At 44.2% G+C, this 15,315-nt stretch overlaps 1 protein-coding gene across 1 annotated transcript in view; it reads left to right on the forward strand.

Annotated features, from left to right (window-relative positions):
- Positions 1–13,483: 13,483 nt before the first annotated feature.
- PLPPR5 (phospholipid phosphatase related 5) overlaps positions 13,484–15,315 on the forward strand; it is a 78,727-nt gene continuing 76,895 nt past the window's right edge. The window contains exon 1 of the mRNA XM_050960981.1: positions 13,484–13,558. Within this exon, the coding sequence (XP_050816938.1) occupies positions 13,490–13,558 (69 nt within the window). The 5' untranslated portion in view covers positions 13,484–13,489. The remainder of the gene's footprint in view (positions 13,559–15,315) is intronic.

The raw sequence follows: 15,315 nt of genomic DNA on the forward strand, positions 1-15,315 counted from the left end.
AAATAAAAAAAATCCACAATAGCAACAAATAATTTTAACTTGTGAAACTCTGTATTTTTTCTATAATCATCTTAACATTTTGTTTGAGTTGGACATTACACAATAGGCCTCCATGATGTTACACAGGTTTACACCTGCTGAGAAGCTGGTCCTATGTTAAAGGTACATAGAATAATCTCCCTGTTTTAGGGAAAAGTTATTGACAATGGAGGTTGAACATGAGTTTATTTACATCATGCTAGGACAGGGGTTGGCAACCTTACAGAAGTGGTGTGCCGAGTCTTCATTTATTCACTTTAATTTAAGATTTTGTGTGCCGGTCATACATTTTAATGTTTTTTAGAAGGTCTCTCGCTATAAGTCTATATATTATATAACTAAACTATTGTTGTATTGTAAAATAAACAAGATTTTCAAAATGTTTAAGAAGCTTCATTTAAAATTAAATTAAAATGTTGCTCTTATGCTGCTGGCCCGCTCAGCCCGCTGCTGTCTGGGGTTCTGTTCACCTAGACCAGCAGAGGGCTGAGCGGGGCCTGCAACCAGGACCCTGGCTGGCAAGGGTCCAGCAGCCAGAACCCCAGACCAGCAGCAGGATGTGTGGGGCCAGCAGTTGGGACCCCAGACCGGCAGTGGGCTGAGCCGCTCAGCCCACTGCCGCTCAGGGGTTCCATCCACCGGCTTCTGCCAGCTGGGATCCCAGCTGCCGGTCTGGGGTCCCAGCCCTGCCCACATACAGTGGGTACCTACCTTCTCCCTGGTTCTGGCCCAGTCTCTTCCTCTCTCTGCACTGAGCTGAGGGTGGGAGTGCACTGAGCACAGGGCTGGGGGTGAAGGGTCTGGCCAGGAGCTAAAATGAGAGAGGAGGCTCAGGGTTGGGGCAGGAGGTTTGGGTGTGGGGCACTTACCTGGACAGCTTCCATTTGGTGCAAGGGGTGCAGGTGGGAATGTGAGCAGGGGGTGCAGGAGCTCCCATTTGCTGCTTAGGGTGGGGGTGAGGATGTGGGGGGTGCAAGAGTCAGGATGCGGGGTTGCATGGGGTGTAGGGGGGCTGAGTATGTGGGGGGTTGCAAGAGTCAGGGCAGAGGGCTGGGGTCATGTGAGGGGGCTGCAGGTGTCAGGGAAGGGGGTGGGAGGGCTGAGTATGTTTGGGGGTGCCAGAGTCAAGGCTGTGGTCATGGGGAGGTGAAGGAGTCAAGCAGAGGGCTGAGTGTGTGTGAGGGGGGTACAGAGCTCAGAGCAGGGGCCTGGGTGTGTGTGCGAGGCACAGGGCTTAGGGCATGGGGCTGCGGGGTGTGCGGGGCTGGGGGGCTCAGGGCAGAGGGCTGGGTGTGTGTGAGGGGGAGTCAGGGCAGAGGGCTGGGAGGTGTGGGGGTGGGGCCAGGGCAGGGAGCTGGAGGAGATATGTGCCTGTTCCACACCCTCCTCCCCCAACGTCCTGCCCCCGCTTCTTTTCTGCCTCCATTGGGAGCAGCGAGCATGCTGACGGGATTCCGTCAGGCAGCAGCGTGCCATTAAAAATCAGCTCGCATGCCATCTTTGGGACGCGTACCATAGGTTGCCGACCCTTGTGCTAGGAGATCCCTCTGATTATGCAGATTGCAGAAAAATAGGAAAAAGCTTTAGTACATTTTGTTTGGCTCAATACTAAAGCAAACCTAAAGCCTAAAGCTCTGTGAACTGAATTCTCAGGGGGATGAAAGTAGGAGTGGATTTGTCTTTGTATAATCTGGTCTGTCAGATATGATGTGGCTTCACAGCTGCTTAGAATTCAGCTCTCTGTCTCCAGAGGTGTCCTTGTGCTGTCCTATTCATCCTCAGGTTTTCACTCAGTGTAATTTTGTTAATTTAGATCTCTGTCTCCTTGTATAGAAGGAATCTCTTACTTCTGCCTGAAGCACTGGTGTGAAGTGAGATATCAAAGACCTTTTGGGGTGAAATTCACCTGTGGTACAGAGGGCCAGCTCAAGGCTCTCTGGACCATTTTAACAATGCAGAGGGACTATGCAAAAAGACAGCTGCCACACAGGGATGGTTGTATAACCCCTTCACTTTGCAGAAAAAGTCTTTATGCCAGCGACCACATTGGTGCAGAAGGCCAAAATGGAGGAGGCCAGGGCAGACCAGGAAGGAGTCAGGTTTCCTCAGATCCTGTTGTCCCAACACACCCTGTGAAATTGGTGTGGGCTCACTTGCTCTGGGTTGCTAGAGGATGTTTCAGCTCCGCAGCCACTCTGCACTGTACCTGACATCAATGGAATCTTTGGGTCAGGCCCATACAGCCTGATCACTCATGCATTAAGATTGTGATGTGGATTTCCGCCTTTATGAATATGTGGGTTTTGTAAGATGGGGAAACATATCCTCATCGCTTTTCTTTTTTTCTTCATTAAAAGCCCACGTACTTCCCTATCCCTCAGTGCCTCTGATAAGACTTGCTAGGTTTGGCACTTCAAGGTATTTTCCTGTTATAAGTTTTTTTTTTCCTTCATAGCACAGTGACTTTGTTCTCCTATTTTCCTGGTACATTTACTATACCCCAGTTATGTTTTATGTCTGCCTTAAGGCAAAGAAGTACATTCTCATCATTCTAGGGCATATAAAAGCTACACATAACCCTAATGAATTTTGTTTATATTTAAGTACATTTGATTAGTTCAGAATGTTAATCTTTACATCCTGTGAATTATTCACACCTAATTTGCCTCTGGCCTGAGTGAAACTCACCCAGAAATTAAGAGACTTGTTATAGGGAATGTGTTGAAAGGAATATGCTAATTGTATCTCTCTACTGAATCTCAGATTTAGGGAAAACAATGGCAGAAGACAAGTCTTATTTTTGATGATTTGGTATGATTTTACACCCACTTTGCACTGGGGTAATGGACAATACAAGGAGAACCTAGATCATAATGGAGAACCAAGCCAAAGCAGCCTGCCTTGCCAGTGCTTCCATTTTTGTTTTTGTTTTGTTTTCTTAAGAAAATGCTGGGAGGGTAAGTAGATGAGCATGTAAATGACAGATGCATGGAGCAGGCATGAAATCAATGGAAGTTAGATGCCTAAATATGTCTAAAAACGTGGGCCTTCATCTCTTTAAAAATGCAAGATGCTCAAATATCTCAGCAATGGGAGCCATAGGAGTACCTTGGATGATAGGCATTTTTTTTCTGTTACTGTAGTGGCTATTCATATTTTACATGTTCATAGGTTCATGACAAATTTCAACACAACTTATGGGAACCACTTACCCATAGAAGAATAGAACTAATTTGATTTTCATGTTCATTCCCATCTTTATCATGCAGCTTCAAATGGTAAGAAACTATATCCCATATCTTGCACTTCACTGTGAATTGAATATAGGAATCATACCCTGTTCTTAAAATAAAGGTTCCCTAGGAAAACTGATGTTTAGGCTTCAGCTCTGGCTTGTTAGCTGTAGTGGTGCTGCAGGTTTGGGCAGAGTGTGGGTGGGTAGCAGTGTGAGGTTGGTGTCCGGAGGTATTCAGAGTGGACAGTGCAGAGAAAGGCAGGATGCCTCAGTTATCATGTTCTGTGTGCTGGGTAATAACATGAGAGAACTCTGTTTCTAAAATTAAATGGGTTCTCTATGAAGGAAACTATTTACACAGATAGCATTCAAACCATGGGCAGACAAACTGGCTCCTGGTGCCTCTTCCCACATGCCACCTCTGCTTGTGCCTCCAAGTTCCACAGAGGTTGCTCTGTAGAGGCTGCTGAGAACCGCCTCAGAAGTGGCATTTATTTCACCTTTAAAAACAGGTGCATCTCGGGTTCCCCTCTGTACCAATCTCCATGTACATGCAGTGCTATGGCGGAGGGGGAAACCTGGGTGTGACTCCTAAGGACTTCTTGATGCCAACTACAAGAGGGCATAAAGGGTGCATTAGGGTTACAGAGATCCCTCAGCCTGGTATTTTCATTCTAGTTCACCAGAATAATGTCATGTAAGACAAGCTCCTCCAGACAGCGGGTGGGAGACACATTTCTCCAGGTGGAATCATTGTGTGTTGCATGTCCTACAATAGGAGTCTATTTGCATTTGAAGTCAAATGCTAATGAAGAGCTGGCAGAGATTTGAGGAGGAAACTAGCAAGAAGAGGAAAACAGTAGGGAAGAGGGAAACCCTATCTTGAAGCGAACATCAAAGATCTGCTCTGGTATATTTAAATGTGCAAAGAGACACCCAAGCATCCTTCATCTAGGAAGTAAATGTACAGTGAATTTGCTTCATTAAAAAGGGATTTCAACCAGTCTTGGTTGAAAATGCTGGAGAGAACTTTGGGTGAGATCAGCTTCTTTAGCTAGGAGGATAACTTGTTAGTTAAGTTTAGTCTCTAGAAAGTGGATTATGATTTGGTTTTATATGTAACCATTTGTTTTGACATTTCATATGGATTTTTTCTTGAATCTCTATTCTTTTTTAAATTTCTTTTTATTTTATAACCAACTCAAGTGCTGTGAGTAATACTGGAAGTAAGACTGGTAAACTGGGGACAGAGGACCTGGTATTTCTGTAGGTATCTGGTAATCAGGGGCTGGACATCACAAGGAGACACTTTGAAGGTGCTGCGGTACATGTGTTGTCAACCTGCAAGTCAAAGGCAGGGCTGAGTGGCTGTCAGGCTGGTTGTGTTAGGGAGCTAGCACCCAGCCAGTCCAGGCAAGACCCCCTGATGCTGAGGGCAGGTGATAATAAGGTGACTTACAATCCTGTGCGCTCCGAGAGGTAGTCACACTTGGACACCACTCAAATGACTCCTTCACACCCCCTTTGGGGCACTGAGAGCTATCAACGTTGCTAGACAATCATCCTTTGTATTTAGGGAGCACAAGCAACAATCTTGAGGCTGTGTCCTCTGTAGCATGCTGGAGAAAAGGCTCTCTGTGTGTTCCCATCTCCATCCTCAGTGAACCTCAACAGTCAGGAGCTGGCCCTTTAAGCTCCTCGGTACTGGGATTTTACTTTCTTCTGTTTCTTCTCTTAAGCATACTCTCCGGACTCAGTAAATAATAAATAATAGCCATGCTGGCCCCTCTTTTTAATGAGCTGACCCCTAGGCCTAACATTCTGCAGCCATGTATACATGTTTCTATAGGCTGGGTTAATAGCTTACATTATATAACAATGTAGTTTGGGAGGAGTGGGTCAATGGGAGTTTTGGCTGAGTAAGGAGTGACGAATTATAAACTTCAGGATTTGACCTTGGATGAATAAAAATAAATTGATATATAAAGGAGCTATCATTTTCTGCTTGTTGGTAAATATGCTCAGTCTTTAACAATCAGAGGCACATTTCAGGTAACACGTGCCATGCTCCTTGTTTTATGAAGCATTTTCTTCTTCATTGCTTTGTGTAAACATGAGCTGAATGCAAACAGCCTTTGCTGCATTTGTTGTAATTAAATGCTGTCCTAAAAATGTTCAGAATGACAGGATCTCAATATCAAAGCTACCCACTCCCAGCCAGACCACTTTGAGCAGTATGGCACTGACGAGGGCAACCGCTCATATGCACATCACCAGGTTCTCCCTAACCCCACTCACACGGGGGTCCATTAGGTACTGTGGGTCTCTGGGAACCAAACCACGGAGGCTTCACCCACTCACTGGAATTTGTTTTTCTAATGTTCCTTGGCAGTGTCTGGGTGACTCATCTCTTCAGTGCACTGCCTTCTGCATCCTCCAGTCCCTAACTCAGCAAAAAGCATGCAGAAGTAAAGCACAGGATGGAGGGAACTGGGAGGCAGATCATAAAGGAGAAGAACCAGCTGGCGTTGTCTTCCTTATTAATGGTCTAAATAAGGGAGAGGATACAAAGAAATATTTGGGAAGCATGTAAGAATGAAATAGGAGAGAAGAGGTGAGACGGAAGAGCTGCATGGGACAGCAGGGTAAAGAAAAGAGAGGACATGGGAAGAACAAAAGACTATTGATTTCTAGGATAATGAGGGGAAGCAAGACAAAGAAGCAAGGGGGAGAAACAGCAGAGAAAGCCAGGGAGGAGAGAAAGGAACACAACAAGGCATCAATGCAGAATGAGACAATGAGGGAGAGAAGAGGAAGAGCAAGTGGCACAGGGAGAAACATGGAAGGGGACAAAAGGAAGTAAAAATGATATTGTGAATGTAAATCTTATTTAAGGCTGGGGAGTAAGGTAAACAGGACTCTTCTCCATTTGCCTTCCTGCCCAAGAAGAAAGACTGCTGAAAGTACCTGAAGAGACAAAGGAACCGAGCGGTGGGAAAGGCCAGAGCTGAGTCCAGACTGAGACAGAGGAGTCTAGTCTGTAAAGAGAAATAACTAGAACTCTAGCTACAGAATCTCTGCATCCTGCCTAATTCAACATTTAGAGTGAGAAATTACATTCTGTAACCTGTTTCTTTAGTAAATCAAGCTTAGTTTGCATGTTTTGTTTTATTTGCTTAGTAATCTGCTTTGTTCTGTTTGCTATCCCTTATAATCACTTAAAATCCATCTCTTGTAGTTAATAAACTTATTTCTTGTTTATAACATAACCCAGTTTGTGCAATCCATATCACAGAATCATAGAATCATAGAATATCAGGGTTGGAAGGGACCTTAGGAGGTCATCTAGTTCAACCCCCACTCAAATCAGGACCATTTCCCAACTGAATCATCCCAGCCAGGACTTTGTCAAGCCTGACTTTAAAAACCTCTGAGGAAGGAGATTCCACCACTTCCCTGGGTAACTCATTCCAGTGCTTCACCACCCTCCTAGTGAAAAAGTTTTTTCCTAATATCCAACCTAAACCTCCCCCACTGCAACTTGAGACTATTACTCCTTGTTCTGTCATCTGCCATCACTGAGAACAGCCTAGATCCATCCTCTTTGGAACCCCCTTTCAGGTAGTTGAAAGCAGCTATCAAATCCCCCTTCATTCTTCTCTTCTGCAAACTAAACAATCCCAGTTCCCTCCGCCTCTCCTCATAAACCATGTGCTCCAGCCCCCTAATATATTTTTTACTGCCCTCTACTGGACTCTTTCCAATTTTTCCACATCCTTCATGAAGTATGGGGCCCAAAACTGGACACGGTACTCCAGATGAGGCCTCACCAATGTTAAATAGAGGGGAATGAACATGTCCTTCGATCTGCTGGCAATGCTCCTTCTTATACAGCCCAAAATAGTGTTAGCCTTCTTGGCAACAAGGGCACACTGTTGACTCATATCCAGCTTCTCATCCACTGTATCCCTATGTCCTTTTCTGCAGAACGGCTGCCTAGCCATACAGTCTGTAGCAGTGCATGGGATTCTTCCGTCCTAAGTGAAGGACCCTGCACTTGTCCTTGTTGAACGTCATCAGGATTCTTTTGGCCCAATCGTCTCATTTGTCTAGTTCCCTCTGTATCCTATCCCTACCCTCCAGCATATCTACCACTCCTCCCAGTTTAGTGTCATCTGCAAACTTGCTGAGGGTGCAGACCACACCATTCTCCAGATCATTAATGAAGATATTGAACAAAACTGGCCCCAGGACCGATCCTCGGAGCACTCCGCTTGATACCAGCTGCCAGCTAGACATGGAGCCATTGTTCACTACCCATTGAGCCTGACGATCTAGTCAGCTTTCTATCCACCTTACAGTCCATTCATCCAGCCCATACTTCTTTAGCTTGCTGGCAAGAATACTGTGGGAGACTGTATCAAAAGCTTTGTTAAAGTCAAGGAATAACATGTCCACTGCTTTCCCCTCATCCACAGACCCAGTTATCTCCCCATAGAAGGCAATTAGGTTAGTCAGGCATGATTTGCCCTTGGTGAATCCATGCTGACCTTGCCTGATCACTTTCCTCTCCTCTAAGTGCTTCAAAACTGATTCCTTGAGGGCCTGCTCCATGATTTTTCCAGGGACTGAGGTGAAGCTGACTGGCCTGTAGTTCCTCGGATCCTCCTTCTTCCCTTTTTAAAAGATGGGCACTACTACATTAGCCTTTTTCCAGTCATCCGGGACCTCCCCCAATCACCATGAGTTTTCAAAGATAATGGTCAATGGCTCTGCAATTACCAACTCCTTTAGCACCCTTGGATGCAGTGCATCTGGTCCCATGGATTTGTGCTCATCTAGATTTTCTAAATAGTCCCAAATCACTTCTTTCTCCACAGAGTGCTGGTCAGCTCCTCCTCATGCTGTGCTGCCCAGTGCAGTAGTCTGGGAGCTGACCTTGTTTGTGAAGACAGAGGCAAAAAAAGCATTTAGTACATTAGCTTTTTCCACATCCTCTGTCACTAGGTTGCCTCCCTCATTCAGTAAGGGGCCCACACTTTCTTTGACTTTCTTCTTGTTGCTAACATACCTGAAGAAACCCTTCTTGTTACTCTTAACATCTTTTGCTAGATCCAACTCCAAGTGTGATTTGGCCTTCCTGATTTCACTCCTGCATGCCTGCATAATATTTTTATACTATTCCCTGGTCATTTGTCCAATCTTCCACTTCTTGTAAGCTTCTTTTTTGTGTTTAAGATCAGCAAGGATTTCACAGTTAAACCAAGCTGGTCGCCTGCCATATTTACTATTCTTTCTACACATCAGGATAATTTGTTCCTGCAACCTCAATAAGGATTCTTTAAAATACAGCCAGCTCTCCTGGACTCCTTTGCCCCTCAAGTTATTCTCCTAGGGGATCCTGCCCATCAGTTCCCTGAGGGAGTCAAAATCTGCTTTTCTGAAGTCCAGGGTCCATATTCTGCTGCTCTCCTTTCTTCCCTGTGTCAGAATCCTGAACTCGACCATCTCATGGTCACTGTCTCCCAGTTCCCATCCACTTTTGCTTCCCCTGCTAATTCTTCCCATTTTGTGACCAGCAGGTCAAGAAGAGCTCTGCCCTTAGTTGGTTCCTCCAGGACTTGCACCAGGAAATTGTCCCCTACCCTTTCCAAAAACTTCCTGGATTGTCTGTGCACCGCTGTATTGCTCTCCCCACAGATATCAGGGTGATTAAAGTCTCCCATGAGAACCAGGGCCTGTGATCTAGTAACTTCTGTTAGTTGCCGGAAGAAAGCCTCGTCCAACTCATCCCCCTGGTCTGATGGTCTATAGCAGACTCCCACCAGGACATCATCGTTGTTGCTCACACTTCGAAACTTAATCCAGAGACTCTCAGGTTTTTTTGCAGTTTCATACTGGAGCTCTGAGGAGTCATATTGCTCTCTTACATACAATGCAACTCCCCCACCTTTTCTGCCCTACCTGTCCTTCCTGAACAGTTTATATTCATCCATGACAGTACTCCAGTCATATGAGCTATCCCACCAAGTCTCTGTTATTCCAATCACATCATAGTTCCTTGACTGTGCCAGGACTTCCAGTTCTCTCTGCTTGTTTCCCAGGCTTCTTGCATTTGTGTATAGGCACTTAAGATAACTCGCTGATCATCCCGCTTTCTTAGTACGAGGCAGGAGTCCTCCCCTCTTGCGCTCTCCTGCTTGCGCTCTCCTGCTTCCTCCTGGCATCCCATTTCCCCACTCACCTCAGGGCTTTGGTCTCTTTCCCCCGGTGAACCTAGTTTAAAGCCCTCCTCACTAGGTTAGCGAGCCTGCTTGCAAAGATGCTCTTCCCTCTCTTTGTTAGGTGGAGCCCATGTCTGCCTAGCACTCCTCCTTCTTGGAACACTATCCTATGGTCAAAGAATCCAAAGCCTTCTCTCTAACACCACTTGCATAGCCACTTATTGACTTCCACGATTCAATGGTCTCTACCTGAGCCATTTCCTGCCACAGGGAGGATGGATGAGAACACCACTTGCACCTCAAATTCCTTTATCCCTCTTCCCAGAGCCATGTAGTCTGCAGGATCTGCTCAAGGTCATTCTTGGCAGTATTATTGGTGCCCACATGGAGAAGCAGGAAGCGGTAGTGATCTGAGTGCTTGATGAGTGTTGGCAGTCTCTCCGTCATATCATGAATCCTAGCTCCTGGCAAGCAGCACCCTTCTCAGTTTTCCTGGTCTGGGTGGCAGATAGATGACTCAGTCCCCCGAGGAGGGAGTCCTCAACCACCACCACCCGCCTCTATCTCTTCGGAGCGGTGTTCGTGGAACCCCCAACCCTAGGACAGTGCATCTCATTCCTTCCAATTGGTGGAGTCTCCTTCTGCTCCCTTCCCTCAGGTGTATCATCTAGTTCAGTCTCCGCATTAGTACCTGTGGAGAGAACATGAAAACGATTGCTCACCTGTATCTGCATTGCTGGTACATGGGCACTCCTCTGTCTTCTTCTGGAGGTCACATGCTGCCAAAGTTCTTCAAAGTTCCTCTGTCACCGCTGCGCAGCCTACTCTGATTCTTCAGAATGTTGTGCCCATGGAAGCATATCCTGACATCTGTCCAGGAAATCTTCATTTTCTCTTGTACAACGCACTGTTGATACTTGTTTCTCCAGACCTCGAACCTTCTCTTCCAATATGGAGACCAGCTTGCACTTTGTACAGACAAAGTCACTTCTGTCCTGTGGAAGAAAGACAAACATGGCACAACCCATGCAGGTAACAACAGCTGAATACTCACCTTCCATATTGCCTTCCTTCTAAGAGCTTCCTCAGCTGTTGCAGTAACTACTCAGAGAAGCCCTCTCCCAAAGCAAACTCCCTCTGTTAGCCTCCGCTGTTTGCCGCTCCTGGTAGGGGGGCAAGAAGCTTTGCATTTCTCTCTTCATATTGAGGGAGAGGGCGAATTTTTATGAGCTTGTGCTGTGCAGATCTTTCTATACAGCCCAAGATAATATCATCTGGGGTTTACCTCTCCACCGTGGGTGTGCACATGAGTGCTGGCTGAATCCTCTCACACAGATCTGACTGCAGTCTATGTCTGCAGCTGGGTGTGGTCTTGCCTCAGTGTGTGCTGGAAAGGGGCTTGAGAGCCTGGCACAGCAATCCGGTGCAAGAGAAAACCCAGGCTGGCAGGGCCGGAGGGCTGAGTGAGACCCCAGCACACCAGATGGCAACTTGTCATACATTCAACTTATCACAGGCCAGTAACAAGGCCAACCTTACCTAAATAAACTTGAATCACTTTTATTCCAGAATTAGTGTCTTCAAACAGACTGGCACTGAAAAAAAACTAAATCAGTTGTAATTCACACTTATTCTGGTGCAAGTTTGTGTGTAAACCTGTTCTTATTCCATCTACTGTGAGCAAACAGTTCCTGACAATGTCAAAATTTCTAGTAAGCTCTTGGAATGTATCAGGAACAACTTTTTGTTCCAGAAAGTGGAGAAATAACCAGAGGGGTACCTATTTTTTACTTGATTCTGACCAACTAGGAGGAATTACTAGTGAATCCAAAGGTGAAAGGCAATTTGGGTGACACAGTGATCATGAAATGATAGCTTTCGTGACTCTCAGGAAAGGAAGGCATGAGAGCAGCAGAATAAGGATAATGGATTTCAAAAAAATAACACTTTAACAAACTCAGAGAACTGCTAGGTAAGGTCCCATAGGAAGAAAATCTAAAGGAAAAAGAAGTTCAGGAGCGCCTGCAGTTCCTCAAGGAAACAATATTAAAGACACAACTGCAACCTATTCCGATGCAAAGGAAAGATAGGAAGAATAGTAAGAGGCCAATAAGGCTCAATCAGGAGCTCTTCAATGACCTGAAAATCAAAAAGGGATCGTACAAAAGGTGGAAGTATGGTCAGATTGATAAGGAGGAGTACAAAAGAATATCACAAGTATGTAAGGACAAAATCAGAAAGGCTTAGGCACAAAATGAGTTACAACTTTCAAGGAACATAAAAGGCAATAAGAGGCGCTTTAAATACACTTGGAATGAGAAAAAGATGAAGGAAGTGACAAGGAAGGCAAGCCAAAATAAGGAAAGGACAGGTTAAAAACTATTTAGATAAGTTAGAGATATTCAAGTTGACAGGTCCTGATAAGGTTCATCCTAGTGTACTTAAGAAACTAGCTGAAGCAATCTGGGAGAGGTTAGGAATGACCATGAGGACAGGATAGGTCCCATAAGACTGGAGAAGGGCAAATATAGTACCTATCTTAAAAAGAAGGACAAGGAGGAGAGGGAATTATATACCAGTCAGTGTAACTTCAATACTGGAAAGATACTGGAGCAAATGATTAAACAATCAATTTGTAAGCACCTGGAAGCTAATAGGTTTATAAGAAATAGTCAACATGGATTTCTCAAGAACAAATCATGCTAAACCAACTTAATTTCCTTCTTTGATAAGGCTATTGACCTAGTGGATGGGGCGGGGGGGGAAGCAGATGGGCGATATACCTTGATTTTACTGAGGTTTTTGACACAGTTCCACATGCCATTCTCCTAAGCAAACCAAAGAAATGTGATCTAGATGAAATTACTATATGATGGGTGCACAACTGATTGAAAGAATGTCCTCAAGGAGTAATCAATGGTTTTCTGTCATATTGGGAGGGTGTATCTACTGGGGCTCCACAGGGAATATCCTGGGTCCAGTACTATTCAATATTTTCATTAATGAATTGGACGATGGAGTAGAGTGTATGCTGATAAAATTTGCAGGTGACACCAAACTGGGAAGTGTTGCAAGCTGGTTGGAGGACAGGTTTAAAATTTAAAATGACCTTGACAAACGGGAGATTTGGTCTGAGTTGAGCAAGATGAAATTCAATAAAAACAAATGCAAAGTACTTCAGATAGGAAGGAAAAATCAAATGCACTACTACAAAATGGGGAATAACTGTCTAGGTGCTCATACTACTGAAAAGGATCTGGAGGTTATAGTAGACCACAAACTGAATATGAGTCATCAACATGATGCAGCTGCAAAAAAAGTCTAATATGAGTCTATCGCGTATAAACAGTATTGTATATAAGATACAGGAGGTAATTGTCCCTCTGTTCTTGGCACTGGAGAGGCCCCAGCTAGAGGACTGTGTCTAATTCTGGGCATCACAATTTAGAAAAGATGTGGACAAATTGGAAGGAGTCCAGGGGAGAGCAACAAAAATGATAAAAGGTTTAGAAAACCTGACCAATGAGGAAAGGTTAAAAAAAAACGGTCTTGTGTAGTCTTGAAAAAAGAAGACTGATGTGGGCAGGGGACATGATAACAATCTTCCATTATGTTAAGAGCTCTTATAAAGAGGACCATGATCAGTTGTTTTGCATGTCCACTGAAGGTAGGACAAGAAGTAATGGGATTAATCTGCACCCAGGGAGATTTTGGTTAGATATTAGGAAAATCTTTCTAACTCTAAGGATAGCTAAGCTCTGGAATAGGCTTCCAAGGGAGGTTATGGAATTCCCACCTTTGGAAGCTTTTAAAAACAAGCTGGACAAACAGCTGTCGGGGATGGTCTAGGTTTACTTGGTCCTACCACAGCACAGAGGGCTGGACTTGATCACTTCTTGAGGTCCTGTCCAGCTCTACATTTCTGTGATTGTATGATTCTATAATTCTTTATTAATGTACACAGTGTCCTTTACTTCCTTCACAGGGGAACATGATTTCAAACAGCAGACATCAGACTCGGAGAAGCTACACAGTTTTACCATGCTTCATATTAGTTGAGGTAAGAAAACACTTGAGATAAATTTGAAAAGTTACAAGGGATATTTTTCAAAGAAAGACCTCTCACCAGAGGAACATATTTATATTTATCAAAGGACTCTAACATTTTGGTACACATTATTTAATGTCATCTATTAGCTGACAATCACTTTTCCCTGTTATGAATAAGATTTAGGTCCCATAGTTGCAATTTTTTTGTTTCATTTTTAGTATGAAAGGGAAACAACAGTGTCCTGCATACTGGCACTTTCCATTTTAAGTGGATCACATCCTGGAGACTAAAGTACCTCTCAATAAGACCAGCTCAGACACTGGTGGTGGAAGCTTTCCCTCATTGGCTTGCTAATGTAATAATTCTCAGGACTGTACTTCTATAGTTCTTTTCATCCATTGATCTCAGAGCACTTTACAAAGGATGGTAAATATCATCCTCCCCGTTTTAAAGAGGGGGAAACCGAGGTGATGAGAGGTTAAGTGACTTGTTCAAAGTCATACAGTGGGTCGGTGGTAGAGATGGGAATTAGAGCCATCACAGAATAAATTCATAATGAGTAATTTGACAAGCTCCAAAGTTGGCTGGGCTGCCCCTATTTTGAGACTATTTTGAGGGTGCATGATATATTTATAATAGTCATGTCAACATTTAAGGTACTTCATATGTTTTACTCTGATGCTCAGAGACTGTCTTCACAGCAAAACAGGCAATGCTGAAGCACCAGATTACTACAAAGTAATGCTCCATCTGTATTGTAACATGGCTTGGTCTCACCTCTGTGGAATAACCCAAGTTATATTATTTATAACATGGAAATCAAGAAAATGTTGCTATTTAGAAGCGTCCAAAGTCTTTATGGGCCAAATTACCTGCAAGTATAAATGGGTAAAGCTATTTTGAAGTAACTTGAGCTAAGCCCATTTATACTAGCAGATAATTTGCTCCTTTATTTTTTTATTGAGGTCTTTCTAAGCCCATACCATAGCTAACTCTCCTTAACAAGGACAGGGCAAGAAAATGTGGTTTTACTTTTTCCTCTTCTGTTTCCCTATATAAAAATCAGTTGTCCTATTGAAATTCAAGATTTCTCTCTATGCCTCCATCAACAGCAATCAGGGCTGCTCATTCCTAGTGTAGTTCCATGCCTGTAGAGAACAACGATCTGGCATACTTTGAATAGCACATATTGTCTCTGCTCATGCATCCTGCAATTTCATCTCTGTGTTATTAGCTGGAGATGGCTTCTAGTTTGGGTGTGCCACAAAGGTTGCTGATACAAGCATCACCATCAGCCAAGCATTTCAATAGGAAAAAAACTTCAACTGCTCTGATGCTATAATGTCAGTGAGAGCTATGACTGCGTAAAATAGTAAACAGTGGCATAAAAAGATATAGACAAAATTCTGCCCTGATTAACATACATATTTCATTTCATATATATATAGTTATGGTTATATCCATAAACACATTGTTACAGCCAAGAGAGGTCCAGGTGGCTAGAGTGCTTGCTTGGGATTTGGCCAGCTGGGTTCAGTTCCTGTTCCATCACAGACTTCTCGTATGACCTTGGACAAGTCTCATAGACTCATAGACTCTAGGACTGGAAGGGACCTCGAGAGGTCATCGAGTCCAGTCCCCTGCCCTCATGGCAGGACCAAATACTGTCTAGACCATCCCTGATAGACATTTATCTAACCTACTCTTAAATATCTCCAGAGATGGAGATTCCACAACTTCCCTAGGCAATCTATTCCAGTGTTTAA

Source organism: Gopherus flavomarginatus, chromosome 7, assembly GCF_025201925.1.
Source record: "Gopherus flavomarginatus isolate rGopFla2 chromosome 7, rGopFla2.mat.asm, whole genome shotgun sequence".
NCBI classification, from domain to species: domain Eukaryota; kingdom Metazoa; phylum Chordata; order Testudines; family Testudinidae; genus Gopherus; species Gopherus flavomarginatus.